General features: G+C 41.2%; 1 protein-coding gene and 1 long non-coding RNA gene across 12 annotated transcripts in view; both read right to left on the bottom strand.

The window, feature by feature from the left end:
• ENAH (ENAH actin regulator) overlaps window positions 1-2,160 on the bottom strand; it is a 190,071-nt gene extending 187,911 nt beyond the window's left edge. For all 11 annotated transcript variants that reach the window (XM_032778759.2, XM_075064300.1, XM_032778760.2 and 8 more), the window contains exon 1: window positions 1,915-2,160. In XM_032778759.2, the coding sequence (XP_032634650.1) occupies window positions 1,915-1,919 (5 nt within the window). In that variant the 5' untranslated portion in view covers window positions 1,920-2,160. The remainder of the gene's footprint in view (window positions 1-1,914) is intronic.
• Window positions 2,161-7,179: 5,019 nt separating this feature from the next.
• On the bottom strand, window positions 7,180-15,558 carry LOC116823821 (uncharacterized). Its single transcript, XR_004373506.2, has 3 exons — window positions 15,492-15,558; window positions 7,745-7,898; window positions 7,180-7,333 (listed from the first exon to the last, which is right to left on the bottom strand). It is a non-coding gene; the product is annotated as an uncharacterized LOC116823821 (long non-coding RNA).
• Window positions 15,559-19,533: the final 3,975 nt, after the last annotated feature.

Genomic DNA, 19,533 nt, shown 5'->3' with positions numbered 1-19,533 from the left:
CTGATATAATTTGTATGCTTGGGCAACGCTTGGATTTATACAATTCCTGAAGAATTCTTGAGGTTCCTTTAAAATATCAGCAATCATTCATGATGAACATTTAATTTCAGACAATTTCCCTCTTTAAAAACAGTTGCCATTTAGTATTTGAAGATAAATACACAGATTTTACCATACGTGTAAGACATTTTGCTTAGACGCTGTATACATATACAAACAGTTTTAAGTCAATTATACAAACTTCTAATTAGACAGCCTAAGAGGAAGTCTACATTAGAAACTTTTGCTGGTAATGTTGTTGGGGATGATTTTTTGTAACACTTCTAAACTAACAAATGTTTTTGCCAGTATAGCTTATTTCACTCACTGAACTAGTACAAGCTATAATGACAAAAGAGAGCTGCATCTACAATAGGACTGCTAGTTGGTATAACTATACCAACAAACCTTTTTTAGTGCAGACATGGCCTAAGTAAAATGATGGTCTCAAAACTGCCTAAACAAATTCACCTCTAAAATATGCAGCAAATTAGATAGAAAACTAGGCTTTTAAAAATTATCAAAATAGTCAAAACTACTATGCACAAAATATGCAATTACTATAAATTAACTGAGTATTTTACAAATGTTGAGAAACTAGCCCCTTTGTGAAAAATAGCTGTACAAATAAGAGAAAAAAAGTTTTGTAATTTATATCTTAAATCATAACAGCTCTAAAAAAAAAACCAATTTAAGGCATAAATAACTACTAACAAAATACAGTAAAGCCATCTGAGGAATAGAATGTAAGAAAAAAAGAACCAAGCTCTCCATATGCCAAGCCTGCATGCATATTTGCCCTTGGGAAAACAAAAAGCCACAAACCTTAAGAAAAAAGTTTAAAATAGAAACTTCTTCACAAATTTAAGGATTCCTATGACTTGACACTTTGTCACAGCAAAGGAATGTGCGGATTATATCATGTAAATCTTACTGTTGCGTTCTAAAGGACTTGGCAACTGCTTATCATTAATCTTTAACACAAAGATTCAAATCTAACTACAAGACAGACAATACCTTTGAAGGGCAATTTACAGCACCCCCCTCCCCCCAACTGTTTAACCTAATTGGTAGGCCTATATGGATCACAATAATGCATCTCCAAATATACCAGCATTCAGTCTAACAAGTCACATTTCTCACGAACTCTTGCACCAATCCAAAGAGAGTTTATGGACACAGAACAGGCACGAAACGGCTGGAGGGGGTGGAAAATAATCTCCAAGCAAATACGACCACATAAAAGGTTCAGTCTCTTAGACAAATGGACACACACTCCAAAAAAAGGAATGACTAATGTATGGCTCGATGTTTGCATCTGAGCTAACAAATCCTAAAAACGATAGATTCACCACTGCTGGGGGGGGGGGGGTGCCTCTATTGATTACACCGGGAAAAACCCAGCTGCAGCTGCTGCAATGCAACACACGCCGATAAAAGGACAGCGCTTCTCCCTCCCCGCCTTGGACACGAGATCGCGAGTAGCCTCAAGTCCCCCCCCTCCAAAAAAGGACGCGCCAGGAGCTCACGAGCCGGCCCCTCGCCCCCCACAAATCACCGGGACTCTCTCTATTTACGGACAGCCGCGCCCGGCCCGCTCGCTCCCCAAGGCGCCGGGCTGGTTGGCCATTATCCCTGCGGAGCCGGGCCGGTGCCCGAACGCCCCTGCCGGGGAACAGACACAACGGCTGAGAACCAACGGCCCCCAGGGTGTTTTCACAGAGCAACAAGCCAACGGCGCAAGGAAACCCGCCCCTGGAACAACGCCCACCCCCTTCCCCATAGACTCGCGGGCTGCCCCCCTTCCCCACAGCGCACCCCCTGCAAACACCACGGTGCGGGGGTGGGGCGATGAGCCCCGGGGCGGCCGCTCACCTCATGGTGCTGCCCGGGCCGGGGAGCCACTCTCCCCCCTCCTCTCGAGCCGGTGCTTCAATGGGCAGCGAGTCCCTGAGTGCGAGCGAGTTCTCCGTTCAGCCGCCGGGTCGGGCCAGACCCGACCACAGCGGGGAGCCGGGGGTGAGGGGAACGAGAAGGAACAAACCAACTCACGGAGTAGGGGAAAGTGGAAAGGAGGGGAGTGCCTGCACCAGCGCGCGGGCGTCTCGAGACACCGGCTTGCTTGGGGGTGGGAGGAGGCACGGCCGCACGCAAGGGACGCGGTGGGCGGAGCGTCGACGCCACGCCCGCTACTGGTCTGCGTTCCGTGCGGATTCTACAGGGGGGAGAGAGGGGATGTGAAGCAAGTGCGAGAAAAACAAACGGGGTTAATGTGCTTTGGCGACCCCTAGCGGGGAGTAGTGGTTCCTCCGCACACGTGTATAGCGTGGGGGTTCCTGTGCCCACAAGCATTCCATGCGGTATTGCGGAATCCTCCAGTGGCTTCTCCGCAAAACAGAAGTTCCTGTATTGTATGTGACCACTGGGTACTCTCCCTCTATCGCTGTCGCTTATGCTTTCTGTTCAAACCCCAGGTGATTTCTCTGCACAACTGCATTGCATATACTGTTGAATCTTCTTACAGTCCTTTCTATACATCACTGCATTCACTACTGGTGAATACTGTCGTGGGTTCTCTGCATGCGTGTATTGCATTCATTGATTTCTCTGGTGGTTCTGTAGCCCATCTACCCTGCAATCCAATGATCAATGCTCCACTTTTTCTCCTACACACATGCATTATAATTCATCATTCTGTTGGTCCCTGGGAATCTGCAGTATGCATCTACATGTTCCCTGAATACCGCTGAGTTTTTTTTTTACCAGTTGTGGACACATTAGTTCCCCTTGGAGATTCTTCTTTGGCCTCTTTATGCCAGCTCTGCCAATGCAAAGTGCCATAAAGCCCAGGGAACTGGCACTATGGGAAGTTCCTAGATTATATACATCCCACCAGAGAGCTCTCTCCTTCTTTTGCAATTGGCCCAGGTAAGGGTAGGGTCAGGGGACCAACACTACCTTCTTAGGGGGCCATTACAGCTGAATATAAATTAGAGCAGCCTTCAGGCAACTACTGGATCAGTCCATGTGGTCACTTCCACCACTCGTGAGGTACACTCAAGCCTAGCTCAGCCACAAATAAGAAAGGGAATAATTAATTTTAACTCCCTCCTCCCTGAAATCCATGGAATTGTTTCTTGCCTATCACACATGGCATAGCATAAGGATTTAGGGAAAGCAGAGGGCACTCAATTATATTTCCAGAGTCTTCTTTACAGGTAAGAGGGCCCAATCAAATGACTTTGCAAAGCACCCTTAGACACTCCAGATTTGATTGAACCAGTCTTGCACCTGTCCTTATTAGGGTTTCCATCCCTCCGGGGTTGTCCTGGAGTCTCCAGGCATTAAAGATTGTCATCTGATGAAATCTCAAGGAATATGTCCAACCAAAACTGGTAAGTCTTGTCACTATACCCAATTCTTTCCTCAAACACTTTCTCTACTTAAGGCTTGATTCAGCCACCTTTTCTTATGCTGAGTAATCCTTTACTCCCCAAGCTATGTAGTCCTATAGGCACTATAAATAAAGTTGTAGTATTGGGCCCTTCATTTTTCAGGAGTGTGTACAATCAGGGCAGCCTACTCAATTAAGCCTACAGGTTTAATTATTCCATGCTTTTGTAATTCTTCTAAATTACCTTTCTATGCTCCTATGAGCATAAGGTGCAGGATGTGATTTTAGAAAACTGGGAATATTATTTCAGTCTCATGAACATTTCTGTTACATCTTTTAGTAACCACATGTTTATACTAAAAAACACATGGTATACAGAACTTCTATCAATTCTTTTTCAGCTAATTTCTGTCAATCACTGAATACCCATTATCTCCCATCTCAGGTACCTGCAGGCATATTAATACCTTTACTGTTTTCTAGCCACAGGGTGTGGGTGATGGTTTTCTTTTCTTCCCCTGCAAAAAAACAAAACACAAAACAAAACCACACCGCTTTCTCTAATTTTTAGATTAGGAAAAATTTAGAGGAAACATTTCTTTAAAAATTACATAGATCATGGTCACTCTATACATTTGTTTTCATTTCACATAACTGATATTTACTTTAATCCACTTGAAAGCATTTAAGTCACATTTATTTCATATTATACAGCCAGCTCTCCACGGACAGCACCATTTCTTAAACAGATTCATCCATAGTCAAATAACTAGTCCAGAGGCAGAGTAAGAGGGGAGATGGTCAATATATTTCTTCACTATCTGTTATAAAATAGATTAAGAAAAGGAAAGAAGATCTGAAACTGAAGCTTGTGACCATGTATGTGGAAGGAAAATTATAATACTTCTGTTGGCATGAAGATTATGTAAATGAAAATGTTACTGTAGAGGTGAATCACAAAGTGCAATTGAGTAATCAGAAGACAAACAAGTATCAAATATCCTTCCCAACAGGTAGGAAACTTTGGCCACAATGTAAGCACCGACTAAAAAAAAAAAAAATGGACTAATTTGAATCTGACAAACAAATCTGTTTACTGCTCTAAATGCATGAAGGTTTCAAAACTAACCAACTGTGGTGTTTAGATGTTGCTTGTAATTATTAGAACTGGGAGCACTGGCTGTTGGGAGTCTGAAAGGACAGGAAACAGGAAGGAGGGCGGAGGAGTTGGAGGCAGAGTGAGTGTTACAGAGGGTGCAGCAGCATCATGGTAAAGAGGTTTCCACTTTAAAAATAAAGTCCTGTTGAAGTTTGTTAGTACCTGGTTGATACAATACAAACACAAGCAGTACAATGGAGATCACCTATACTAAAATAAATCAATCAATCAGTTTGCAAGGCATGAAATACTACAGGTTCTGATGATTGATAATGGACCCCAATAGTCAAATACATTATTTAAAGAATTCACTATGATTTGAGATTATCACATTATCACCAAAATATCCTCAGAGCAACAGGATGGCTGAGAGAGCTCTTCAGACAGTGAAAAGTCTCTTGAAGTCAGACAGACAATCATTACAATAAGGATCTGTTTCTAGTTGCACTGGATTTAAGAATGTATCAGGAGAAGGAATGGCATTACCTTCACAGCTGATAATGGGCAAATTAACAAGGATGTTGCTTTCTACAGGAGCTCAGTTATTCCAAAACTAGAGGACAAGACAGAATTTGCTAATAAAACCAAACGAAAAGGTAAATTAAACAAAATTTGACTATGAGACAACCCAGTTTGTTGTGAGTGTTTAACACCAAAGCCAACCACCTGCAACAATCTGGTCAATTGTCCTGAATCAACCTGCCATTTATGCAAAAATGACCAAAGAAACCTTGCAAAAGGGCTATTCCAGGATCCTGCATGTTGGTGGTAAATGTAAAATTGGTGCCTGGAACATCAAAACACATTTCTGAAACAGTTAAATCAAGCAATTGAAAAGTCTGAACATTGATATCTGTATTTTATCTAAACTACACTGGCCAGGAGTGGTAAAAAGAAAGTTGAGGATTATACATTTTTGTTCTCAGGCCATCCCGACGGGTTTTCCAGCAAGGAATGGCCATTGTACTTTCACCCATTGCCCAACAGGCAGTGCAGGGAATGGAGGTGATTAAGAAGTGACTTTTCAGCATCCGATTCCATAATAGCTGTGGACATCTTACCATCATTGCCATGTATGGTCCAACCAAGGCCTATAACATAGCTGCAGATTTTTTATTTTATTTTTTACCAAAAACTGCAATCAAGCTGTAATGAAACTCTGAGAAGAGATGTCATCATGATCCTGGGCAACTTTAATGCACAAGTAGAAAAGTATAGTGACTTGTGCAAGTACTCTCAGGAAGTTTGGTATCCAGCAGAAGAACAGAAATGGGCAACAACTGATAGAATTTGCAGCTGCCAATAACATTGTGATTGCTGATTCACTCTTCCGTCACCCAAGATTCACAAACAGAGAGGGTACAGCCCAGTTGGTTTCACTAGGACTGTTATTGATCATGTCCTCATTAACAATCACTGGTGATCAAAAGTCACTGATGTATGGGTTTGCAGAGACAAAAATGTACCTCCTACTTTGAAAGAAAAAAAAAAGTTAGTAGGCTGAAATTAGTCTGATTCAACCAAAAACTCTTCTTACAACCAAGCTAATCAAATGGCTCTCTGTTCTGAACTCCTTAGGGCCATCAAAGCATTAGAGACTGAAATCTCACTCCCTTCGTCATCTGATGAGGAATGGTGTTTCAAGTCTTCAGGGCTGATTGCTGCCAGCTCAGCTCTGGGGCCTTTGCCCTTCCAATGTCACCCATGGATCAGTGAAGAGACAGATACAATGGTTGAAGCTGAGAAAAAAAAGAAAGGGGTACACTCTGAGTCTTCAGAGACACGTTTGTGAAGAGCAAAAGCAAAGGCTAAATGGGTTCAATTTCAGAACATCAAGTTTTATGTTTGGGGGGGGGGGGAAGGTGTGGGGGGGAAATCCTGGGCTGACTACGGCAGCCAGTTTAAAACAAGATGCTGCTAGGCACAATCTTCACATCTTTTACTCAACTATGCAGTGTTTGCGAAGGGAAGTGCCACCAGTTTATTCAACATGGAACTGAGATAGCAACATCAGCCCAAATCTGAAGGACCAATTGTATCAGTGAGACGATCATTTCAAGGTGTTCCTCAACTGTCCATTTCCTGCAGTCCCTCTTCCATTTTAAGAGGGGCTGGAAGTTCCAGTACAACCACTGTGAGTTCCACCTTACTCAAATTATGACCTGACACTTGGTGATGGTGTTTATATGGTTCCGTTTATTGTTTGCCATTTTGGTTTGTAAAGAACAAACAGTCCGCCTTGTCAGACAGCCCTCTTGTTTCCTTCAGGAAAGAAGAGGCGGGAAATCTAATGGCTTGTTGTTAGGAAATGGGAGGGATTATATAGGCTGGGAAAGAGCAGGAAAGTTCTGTCTCTCTTCTGCTCTTTCCTTGGAAAGAAGGGAAGTGGTCAGACACCAGTTATCCGCCTAGAAAACATCTCATCTCTGAATGGAAAAAGATCTAGTTTATCGGTTGGGGTTTATTATTTTAAGGAAAGCATCCATCCATCCACGGGGTTTTACCTCGAATGGTTAGGACTCTTACACACAGACAGGATGTCACAAGGGGGTTAGGATGGGATGTTAGTTAGGCCTCTTACCCAATTCTTCATCATCGTTCATCGCCATTCTCTGCTGCGATAGCTGTTCCAGTGGTGATCGTGGTCCGCTGGGTCTTTGTCATCTATTGAGTCCTGGTCTCAGCAGCAGCATCTGAACAGGGTATAAGGAGCAGTCATCACTTACCCCCTTTTGTAATTCCTGGGTGAAAGAGCACATGGTTATAAATCTGTTTAGTATTATTAATCTTCTCTCCCATTCCTTTTGTTTATCCTATTCCTAATTCCCTAGTTAATAAAAATCAGTTGTTTTGGTTGTGGTCTTTGTAATTATTTTAGATAAGCTCTGATAGATGAGCTATACAGAGGCAATCTTGGAAGACTTCTGTTCGCTCCCCGCAGTCTTCTGGAAGAAGGTTGTTATTCTACCTCTGTTCAAAAAGGGCAATAAGGCCAAATGCAGCAACTATAGAAGTATTACACTGTTGTCAGTCCCAGGGGAAGTCTTTGTTTCCATGTCAATGCCCTGAGTTAACAATGCCCTTCATGGCAAAAGCCAGGATACTCAGGGCAACTTTAGACCTGGCCATTCCACTGTCAACCAGATCTTTACCTTGAGACAGCTTTTTGAGAAGATGGCTTATGAAATGCAGCCAAGAGCAGCACTTTATATAGACTTCCATCAGGCCTCTGATTCAGTGCAACAAGCAAGTTTGTCGTGTCTGATGAAGTGACTTGGCATCCCTGGGAAGATAGTGACAAGAGTTCTGTAATGGAAAAACAAAACAAAGTGGTTCAGTCAATGCCAGATTCATAGATTCCAAGGTCAAAAGGGACCACTATTATCATCATCCAGAGAAGACTAAATTGCTGGCCATTATCATCAAACAGCCTCCAGCTCCAGATTACAACCTGCTCAGTATTAATCTGCCCAGACAGAATATTGAGCAGGTGGCAACTTTCAGGTCAGTAGTGTCATAAACAGTGCTGGAGGATGCTTGGAAGATGAGTACACTGCTGCCATGTTTTGGGCCCTTCAGTTGCCTCTGTAGAGATGTTGTGACAATGTTTGCTATGAAGCTCTGGGTCTACAGAACCAGTTATACCGACTCTGTTGTACAGCAGCGAAACATAGGCACCGAGGAAAGCTGAAGAATACTGAATTAATTCTCATTGTCATTGTCAGTTGCTCCATATCACAGCAACTACCTCCATCAGTGGTGGTTTGGTTTCAGCAGCTTTACCGGCACAGACTCATTAGAATGGGAAGACCAACAAATTAAAAGAATGAATACAAAGAAATGCCACTATAAAGCTGGTGATAATGTTGGCATCAAAACCTTCAGTGGCATGAAAGGTTTACCAGAGATGGATGCAAACCAAATATCCAATCAGACCAGCGTGCCAGAGATTGATCTGGATGGTGCTTGATTTGCAACAAGGCCACATCCCTTTGGGATCTGCCATCATGATGATGATGATGATATATAAAACTACTATTCAAAAGGGTATCTAAACAGCCAGTCCACCTGAGAAGGGATGGCACAGCCAGAAGCCAGCAAAAGTTATTTCCACAGTAGGGCCACAATCATATAGAACAGAATATAGGCCTGGAAGGGACCTTGAGAGGTCATCTAGTCCATCATCTCACTGAGGTGGAACCAGGTAAACCTTGACCATCCCCAACAGGTGTTTATTGTACCTATTCTTAAACCTCCAATGATGAGGATTCCACAACCTCTCTTGGTAACCTATTCCAGTGCTTAACCATCCTTAGCGTTAGGAAGTTTTTTTCCTAATATCTAACCTAAATCTCCCTTGTTGCAGAGTGTCCCCTCAGTCTTCTCTTCTCAAGACTAAACATACCCAGGTTTTTTTACCTTTCTTCATAGGACAGGTTTTCTAAGTCTGTCATCATTTGTATTGCTCTCCCCTGGACTCTCTACAATGTGTCCACATCATTCAAAAAATGTTGCACCTAAAATGATGTGTTACTCCAGCTGAGGCCACACGAGTGCCAAGCAGAGCAGGATAATTACCTCCCAGGTCTTACATATAACACTCATGTTAATACACCCTAGACTGATGATATCCTTTTTTGCAACTGCATCACAATGTAGACTTATATTCAATTTGTGATCTATTATAAACTTCAGATCCTTTTCTCCTGTACTACTGCCTAGCCAATTATTCCCCATTTTGTAGTTGTGTATTCCATTTTTCCTTCTTACATGTAGTACTTTGCATTCGTCTTAAGAGAATTTCATCTTGTTGATTTAAGACCAATTCTCTAATTTGTCATGGTCATTTTGAATTCTAATCCTGTTCTCTAAAGCAATAAGAATCCCTCCCACCTTGGTGTCATCTGCAAATTTTACAAGCACACTCTCCATGTAATTAATGAAGATATTGACTAATACCAAACCCATGACAAACCCGTGCAGGACTCCACTAGATATCTTCTCCCAGTTTTACAGTGAATCATTGATAAGGTTTTTCCAATCAATTTTGCACCACTAAATAGTAAATTTAATCTAAACCACATTTCCCTAGTTTAATTATAAGAAAATCATGTGGGACTGTGTCAAAAGCTTTATTAAAATCAAGATATATCACATTTACTACTTCCTCCCATCCACTAGGCCAGTAACCCTGTCAAAAAAGGGAATTACGCTGTTTTGGCTATTTGTTCTTGAAAAATCCATGTTGGCTATTCCATGTAACTATTATTCCCTAGATGCTTACAAAGTGATTGTTTAATAATTTATTCCACTATCTTTCCAGCAGTTAGGCTGACTGGTCTACAATTTCAAAGGTGTTCTTTGTTCACCCTTTTAAAAATAGGTATTATGTTTTATACTGGAGAAGGGCAAACATATTGTGGAAATGAACAGCAAGAGATACTACAGAAATAAATTAGGATTACTTGAAATACCTAAACAACTCTGATTCCTGTTAATACAAGAGAAAAAGGTGAAAGATTGATTCCTCAAGACAGAGTGAGGTGCAATAGGCTCTGTAACAGTGCTAGAAAAATCATTTCACATCTTGGACTCACAGAGGTCACCAAATTCAGTTATTCTGGGGATCAGCACTGTCAAAATAATCAAGCCCAAAAAGCACCTGGATTAAGATGTAACATAACAATCCTGGAAGGAGTCATTAGCAGCCATATGCAGGAAAAAACAGACAGATTAATACAGGGTTAAAATAAACTATAATTGACTAGTTAATTGACTTTTCCTTTGCAGGTCACCTTTAAAGGTGCTTTCATAGAGGAATTAAAGTAGTTTATTGGAGGGGGGTGGGGTAGGTATATATCATGTTACCAGTATATAAGTACCTGCTACTGAAATTAGTATAAAAATATATTATGCCTCAGACTTTGCCTATATATACACTAGAGAGCTAATCCTCAGATATATTAGGGTCATCCCTCTGTGGAGGGGGATCCACTCGTAGCATAGAATTTGTGCCAATACCGCCTACCTCACCCCGCCTAGACCCAAGTTCCTGTGGACAACACAAGGTCCTGGCCAGCGGGAAAAAAGGATGTGACAGAAGCCTGCCCAGGCTCCAACAATCCCTGAGTGCCATATAACTATCTTGGGGCAATTAACAGCTCACAAATTAGGACAGCCTTCGGGCTGCTGGATTTGATGTCAAGGGATTAGATTGGTGCTCATCATCCCCAGGATCATAGGACTTCAAGATGGCTTAAAGTCACCTTTGCCTCCCTCTCCAGAGTTGCGCTTCTCAGCTATGTCTGAGGTTTGAGATCTAGATGTTACCAGAAGGCAACAATATCTCAATCTGAGTTGAGTGCCATGCCTTCTCTTCACCCAGTCTGACTCCTGGGAGCTTATTGGATACTAGAGACATGGCTCTATCAGGCATAAGCCTGTTTGAAGACCGAGTGGTTCTATTTAATATCAGTCAGCTACAGGAAATTTGGTAGTCTACTCTTGAGGGCTGTTTGTGAGCAGATCCAACTGAGTCAGTCTCATAATAGTGTGGGCCACCTTCCATATAGGGTCATGAGGGGGATGCATGATTCATGCTTTGGAGGCATCAATAATCGGGTCTGAATGCATCAAAGGAAGCCTGACTCTTTCAGTGAAATTTCCCCCCCATTTTCTCTGAAATAATTTTCCATTTTGAAATATTTGTTGCTTTGGAACTGTCACAGGGTCTTCCCACCGCTAGTGCACCTCTTCTTGATCACTCTGGGGTTTACCTGGTTCCAGGTCTGATGGCTCCTTTCCACCTCTTGCTGCACACTCTTGCCTTTTCTTCCTAGTTCTCAGCAAGGCAAGATGCTCAGTATTCGTGGTTTAACCCTCCAGCCAAGCCACACATGTCCTCCCCTTCCAGAATATAAAAGTCTTCCTATGAACAGGCTCAGGCAATCTTCTGATTCACTGGCCAGCTGGTGCCACTTTTTCAATGGCTAGCAGGGGAACCCAAGCCCACTCTGTGCTCCAGATTCCAGCTCAAGGATCCTCTAATCTGCAGTCAAGGTCTGCTCCGTTCCAGACAGGCCTTACTGCATTTTCTCTGAGCCTTTTCTAACCTTCTGGCTCTCCCCCCCTTTCTCTGGGTTTGCCAGCCCCAACACTGCCCCCTCCCAGGAGTAACTGTAGTCTATCTAGCTCTGTAGTCCCCAAACACACCTCCCTTCTCCCCAGGAGTGAACACAGACTACTTTTTTACAGTCTCCCCTCTGCTCTTAACTTCCTGTCTTTATAAACACAGCCCAGCTCATTTCTCCTCAGCTGGGCTCCCTCTTTATTCAGTTCAGGGATTAGTTACGCCACCTGATTCCTCTCACCTATAGCCTGTTCGGTTAACTGGCCCCCTCCTTAGCCTACATTAAGTCCTTCATGGCAAGTGTGGGATGAACACCCTATCACAGGTTTGTGTGTATTTAAGAAAAAAATGTGGCTAAGAATAGATCTTATAAGATACGTGTCTCACTGTTCCAACGGTCCTAGGGCAGCAGTATTCATTCAAGGTCACTTCAGCCTTCTTTAGTACACTGCAAACAGCACTCAGTCAGAGATTTCTGGAGGTGGCAAAAATGGTTTCTTTTCTCTTCTTTTGTGATTTTTTTGAAGGCTGATCTATTTTTTTTAATCTGTTTAGAAATTTTGGGGGGGAGGGCAAAGGGAGACGTTTGATTATTTTCTGTAGAGGTATTACATGGAAAGAAAACATTTATAAAACAGAATCTGAGAAGTTCTGTGATGGAAAGCTAGGTGAAAGAAGTTAAATTAAAGGAGTGATTTGAAGGAGAAGACAGATGTTTAACCCATGAAAAGAAGGAGTTTGTTCTAAGAATATAGGCCAAGGCAAAAGAGCATAGCTGTGTCCCTGTGCCTGTATTAACTCATTACATGATCAAAACAGAAAGAATTTAAATAAATATAATTTACTACCACCAATGATGATGCTCATTTATCTATTTCACTCAGGGCTAGACCATTAAAGAGATGTAGCTCTGTACAATTCAATGGAGCTATACTGATTTACACAGGTTGAGGATCTGACCATTAATTTAGACAATGAAAATATGCTGGTCAGTGTTATTTTTCTAAGTCACTTTTAATGTCAGGTTGCCATGTGTCAGCACATTGCTTGTGTTTGAGTAGCACATCCTGAGAGGAAATGCTTGTGACCAAAACAAAGAACTATTTAAATTACATGTCAACAGTTTTCTATTCAAAATTACATGTGTACTCCTCAACCTTGTTCTTGTGAGGGTCACAATCTGTTATTTTAGCATTTTTTAAGATTGCCAACTGTATAGATTGCTGGAATGACTCAGCAGAAAAAACAAAAATACAGGAACAGTCAGCAAGGTCTTTTCTTCAAGGGATAATGTTTACTAAAAATAAAAATAAGCAGAAAAGGAAAAGGAAGCAGAAAACTTGCCAGGATGTGGTTCAACCCAGTCCAAAAACCCATGAGTGTGAAGCACAATCTTTGTAACATGAGCATTTTTTTCTCCTGTTACCCAAGCAAACTATCTATAGACTTAATTCAAGTGCCTCTGTAACGGAAGGGGAAACATGAGCCGAGGTTAACCCTTTTCACCTCTACATCCTATCATACATTATAAAGAATCAAGAAAGCTAATCACAAACCAGGGCAGTGTGTCCCTCCAATACATTCCCAGCGGTGACTCAAATATTTTGGAATTTTTTTTCCAAAAAATTCAACAGTTTTGTAAAGAGATTGATTTTTTGTTTTCTCAGATTATCACAAAATTATCATCCAAGTTACAGATTATTACTCATTAAGGGTTTTACGTTGTGCTGTGGGCTACTTTGTGGGGGCAAAAATCACTCTATAAGCACCGCCCAAATACAATTAACTGTGTGCCATGTCAAATGATTCCCTGACATCCAAAAATATTATGATTGTTGTGTTGACCCTTATCTTTCATTCACCTCTGCCTAGTCTCTGCATTGTTACTTTTAACTTCTTTTGTGGTTTCTGGAGTGACATTTAATTTAGACCCTGTATGATATCATCAACCTCATCTTTTACTTTCCATCTCATTTTCCTCTCCCATCTCTTAATGGTTTTACTTACCATCAATCTGTGCACTTTTTATCCATTACAAATAAAATCTTTTTCATCATTATGTACTTTGCTATATTAATCTTTTTTGTTAATGTTTTAGGAGAAATTGTACCTGCCTGCTCTAACTTACACTGGGAAATTGGCCCAGCACACAGCTGGTTCAGTACTGTGGGAACGCAAAACTGTTTAAAGCCATTTTTGCCCCATTTCCTCTTGAGCTGGGTTGTCTGCTCCTCAGTCACAGTCAAGGATCTGGGCCATTAATTAATTATCATTATTAATTTGGTGCCAACAGTGCACTTGGAGCTGTACATGACAGAAAAGACAACATGCTCCCTGACCCAAAGACTTTCATCTAAGGGTGTGGTTTTGCAGGCTTTGTACACCAGTGAAATTCTTGGGAGTTGAGGGTGCTCAGCACCTCACAGGAGTGGGCTTCAAACAAATAAGACAAACCAGACATAAAGGTCCTCCACTATGCTGTCAAATATAATGGAGAGGAATGACTGCAGGAGGAATGATTGTGGCTCCCTGAGATAAGGCCACCCTGGATAAGGGGTCCAGCTATAACCTATGCTACTGGCATTGCTCACATAATCCTCACTTGCTGTAAGGGACCTTAAGTATAGCAGAGGTTCAGGTCTGCCATGCTCCCTCTTTTCCTTTACATCAGAGGATAGCAGGACAGGAAATGGCCACTTTAATTCTACCAGCTGTAAGTCATTGGAGAAGTCTCCCCAAATCTCCAATTGGTTTAAAGCTATTTTGCACTGTGTAATGTAGCCTTAGTGGACCAAAGAATCCAGGCAAAAATGTACTGGTTGACCCAGGGAAAGGTTCTACCCTGATTTCAGTGGTAACAAGGTCAGCTTTTTGAACATCCTTCTCTTTCCTCCCCCTCCCCACACCATGGGTAGGTGAAAATACTTTTACTAAAGGGACAAGGTGGGTGAGGTAATATCTTTTATTAAGCCAACTTCTGTTGGTGAAAGAGACAGAGCTCTTTTACTGACATTGGTTAGTGTTTGTGGACTATAAATTTAGAAATAACTTAAAATAAAAATAGTGCCTGAATAAAGGAGATGATGATAGCCTCTTCACTTCTTCCCAACACTGCAGTATTTGATTTTTGGCAACAGCTATAGCCAAATCCACAATTTGGATTTAAAATTTAGCAAATGATAAGTCATCTATAAGACCCAAAATACACAAAGCAGTAGTTGTAAAAATATCCCTTTTCAGTGTTTGAGAAGTAGCATCACAAACATGTTGCCAAGTGAATTAATGTTTCTATATAAAGATACAAGGAGAAATGAACTCTACAAGATTTCAGAACACCAACACATGCTGTTATCATAACTATAACTAACATTACATTCCAAAGTAAGGTACACTCCATAAAAATAAATAATGAATAGCTTGCAAATCAAACCTCCTCCACACATTTAAGAATATGGTTCCATATTTAAAACCACCTTTGAAGTGAAATATTAACTCCACTGAGCATTTATTCTATACTTCCTCCATTAGTTCAGTTCTCATTTTTCATAAAATGAGTACAGAAATATAGTAATGGACCTTCTACTGTTCCTATTGGTCCTAGTGGAGCAGAAACAGGCCTGATATCTTTTTTCTTGATATTGTAATCCTATCTGTTTGTTGTGAACAAACTTCTATATTATTATTCCATTTATCATGTAGTCCAGCCAGGATTTATTCACTTACACCCATAATGTAAATATTACAATGAACTGATTATGTACATCACTTACCTCAAGTGGATGGAATCAGAACTGTTAAATGATGTGTCATAGCTCCATGCTGCTAATGGAGATTTGCCTTTTAAAGAAAAGAGAATAATTTTGCAATGCCTATGTATACACACCTGAATTCACTTTTCACCAAAACAATTCCAGTAGGTGTGTTGTCTGTAGATATTCTATATTAAAAAAATTAGGTAATACTAGTTGTGTGAAGCAAAGAAAGAGATTTATAACAAAGCCCTGAGGGATGTTCAGACAATCTATTTAACTGTGATGACTGGCTGAATATTCCTAACTCTCTAATTGTGAATAGAGGTTGCCTTGTGCAGTGGAATGACTTTCATCAAACACAGAATGAATGGTTCATTGTTAATACACCGGGGGGAGGGAGGGGAGAGGACGAAGGGCAGGAGAAAAGTGACAGCTTTGTATAGTTTTAAATTATTAAATTATAAAAAAAAAAAAAATACTACAACTATAGGATTGAGATAAGCAGCCTGTCACCTCTCAGATGCTTATCAGGGTGGTTGTAACCATAACCATTAGCATCTGATCGCTACAGAGGATACATCAAATAATCCATAAAATGAACAGATCTGTAATGCCAGGAGGACGTACTTAATATTTTTACCTATTTTTGTGGATAAATCCTACCCCTTTAGCCACAGAGGGCCCCAGATGCAGTGGATCCAATACAGCACTGAGTGCAGGGGGAAAGGGGCAGGATATGTGGCCTTGCAATGCTTGGAGCCATGCTCTGTGGGGGTCCTTGGATGTCCCTTTGCAGCAGGATCTGGGGTTGGAGAGAAAGAGGTTATCTAATAAAAGATTTGTGTCCATTTATTCTTTTGCATAGAGACTGTCTGGTTTGGCCAATATACATGGAAGAGGGGCACTGCTGGCACATGATGGCATATATCACATTGGTAGATGTGCAGGTGAACGAGCCCCTGATGGCGTGGCTGATGCAATTAGGTCCTATGATGGTGTCACTTGAATAAATATGTGGACAGAGCTGGCATCAGGCTTTGCTGCAAGGATCCTGGGTTAGTGTTTATGTTGTATGGCAAAAGAATAAATGGACACAAATCTGACATCAGGAATCATAACATTCACAAACCAGTAGGAGAACACTTCAGCCTCTCTAACCACTCAGTGACAGACTTGAAGGTGGCAATTTTGCAACAAAAAAAAAAAAAACTTCAAAACAACTCCCAGGAGAGAAACTCGCTCAGAACTAAGTTAATATGCAAATTAGATACAATTAACTCGGCCCCAAACAGAGACTGGAATGGTTGGGTCCCTTACACTAATCGCATCTACTTCCCTAGTGTTTAGTCCCTCACACCTTCTATGGTCATCTCTAATTATCACTTTTCAAAAGTTTTTTTCTTCTGCCTGATTGATCAGCTTATTCTCAGTTGATTAGACTCTTCCTGTTGGTATGCATACTTCCACCTTTTCATGTTCTCTGTATGTATAAATATCTCCTGTCTGTGTGTTCCATTCTATGCATCCGAACAAGTGAGCTGTAGCTCACGAAAGCTCATGCTGAAATAAAATTTGTTAGTCTCTAAGGTGCCACAAGTACTCCTGTTAAATATTATGGGCTATATCCAGCATGTGTTCTCTGCCTCACCCACCCAGGCAAGTTAATAGGTGAGAGAGAGACAGAGTGAGTGAGTATGTGTATTTGGAACATATATCCACGTACACTGGTTTTGAACAAAAAACTGTTTTATATGGTACTATTTTAATCTTGAAGTTGAACCTGTAGCAGAGACACAATTCCAAGATCATTAGATATTTGAGCAGGTGGACTTCAAATTTAGAAACATAATTTGGAACAATAAAACATAAAGGGCCATCCACTCAGCCCAATAAAGCTGCTATGCATCACTCTTATAGCACAAAGCTGACTTAATCAGTTAAATGAAAAATTCTCTGGCTCAGGCAAATGCCAACCACCACATGCTTGTCCCCACCCAAGCTGGTGCAGGTAGCACGTCTTGGGCATGGTTGGGAAAAAGGATGTGGCTGGAATCCTAACGAAGTCCGGTGATCCACGCTGCAGAATGGCCCCTCAGGGACTGTTCAAATTGCTCCAAGCTATGCCAGGGGCTAAACCAGGCATGGCAACTGTGATGATTAGATCACAACACTTGCTTAAAGTTATCTTTGCCTATTGTTCTCTGCTGCACGTAGTGGAGCTGTGGCACAGATGAGGAGCAAGCCCAAAGAATACTGAACATCTGTTAAAGTCTTTAAACATAGATCAGATCATATTTAGTCATTTATTCCAATTAATCTTTCTGTACTCTGAGGTGCTGGGTTTTAAATACTTGGCCTGGTTCATTCATACCCTTTAGTACTTCTCATTCCTTAGTGTATATATGTTTCATGATCTGATACTTGCTTGGCTATTTGGAATGTCCTTTTTGTAACACCAGGGAATAAAATCTTTATAAATTGTTGTCTTTGGTTCAAAAACAGAAATTATGTTCTGTAGCCTTTGTTTTTGTGAAGTTTGAAGGAGATGCACAAAATTCCAGCTGGATTTATATGTGAATGTAACGAGCAAAATGTGTTAGCTATCAAGAGCTATATTCTACTCTCCTTCTGCATGTGGAATCCTGAGCAAGGGCTGAGGCAGTTCTTGGATTTCTGTGTGACAATCAAGATATTGGTCTCTAAACAGAATTTCTGTGTGGCAGACTTTCATATTCATTTGGATTCATTTGTTCTGTAAAACTTTTTATATGCGTCATTTGCAGGTAAATCTTGGCAAGAAGCCTTGTGCTCTAAGAAAGAAATTATTTCAGTACATTATAGGCTGATTCTTGACACATAAGTACATTTCACACACACCAAAATCTGTGCAAATTTTGGTAATTGGCTTTTCTAGACTTAATGGACCAGATCCTCAGCTGGTGTAGGTTGTACACCAGTTGAAGATCTGGCCCTGTATTAATATGCTTCTTTTTTTCCTTGAATGTAAAACAAACCTGGCCATATTCTCTTTTATAGAAAGGCCCCCTTACAACACTCTGTAATTGACACCCAGTGTAAAGTCCCTTTACACTGAGAGGCTGGTGCAAAGGGGCCTTAGTTTGAATAAGAATCTGGCTCAGAGTCTTTGATTCTGCAAGGCCTTGTGTAGCATGCAATGGAGTGTGAAAAAAGTTATTGCGCTCCATAACTACCTTTCCCACAATTTATATCACTGCCACCTTTCATGGGCCTCTCAACAGTTTCTCTCAAGACTCCCAAGGCGTCATAAGGGTGTTTTTATTTCCTGCCTCCTGCTGAAGTGAATTTGCTAAATCACTTACAAACAGCTCTTCTTCAGAAACTTAGAATACCCCATAAACCACTTTTCACAAGCGAAGCCTCTTGACTTCAGCAGGAAACTCCTGACTTTAACTACACCCACCTGAGGTTCTGACCTCTTCCAGATGTCTGCTGATTTTTGTCCCACTATTGCATTCTCAGAGCTGCTATGTAGATGGCGTATAAATGATTCTATTCTAGTCCTTCCACTTTACATGAGTGTCATGTTGTGACGAGCTTGGGAGTTGAGAGCGGATGATCCAGGAGACACTGGAGAGAGAGAGTGTCAGTCTACCCACCTGCCCAACATTTTCAGCATTAAAAATCTTCTTCCCCTCTTCCACACTATTGCTGTTTTGAAACCTATAACTGAAAAACACTTATTTATTATTGTTAATTGGGAGAAATACAATTATCCAGGAAACCAGAAATGGCAGAGGATCCTTGTACTGCAGGGATCACTGGTGAGGGACACAGAAAGAATGCTTAACCAGAATCAGTGCTCCACTAGATCCTGTTTCCTGATTTCTGCATCTTCTACTTTGAAGTTGAGTAAACTCTTCCTCTTAAAATTCTATTCCAAATGAAGTTATCTTAGGAGAGGCACTGTATACTATATTGCCAGTTCCGGAGGCACCTTCTTTGCAGCACTATGGGAACAAACAAACAGCAACCTGGTGTGCATCGGAGATAGGCCACTAGTGAGTGGCTAATTGTGGAA

This window comes from Chelonoidis abingdonii, chromosome 3 (genome assembly GCF_003597395.2).
Source record: "Chelonoidis abingdonii isolate Lonesome George chromosome 3, CheloAbing_2.0, whole genome shotgun sequence".
Lineage (NCBI taxonomy): Eukaryota > Metazoa > Chordata > Testudines > Testudinidae > Chelonoidis > Chelonoidis abingdonii.
The sequence above is the reverse complement of the archived record's forward strand: the minus strand, read 5'-3'. Positions and strand labels throughout refer to the sequence as shown.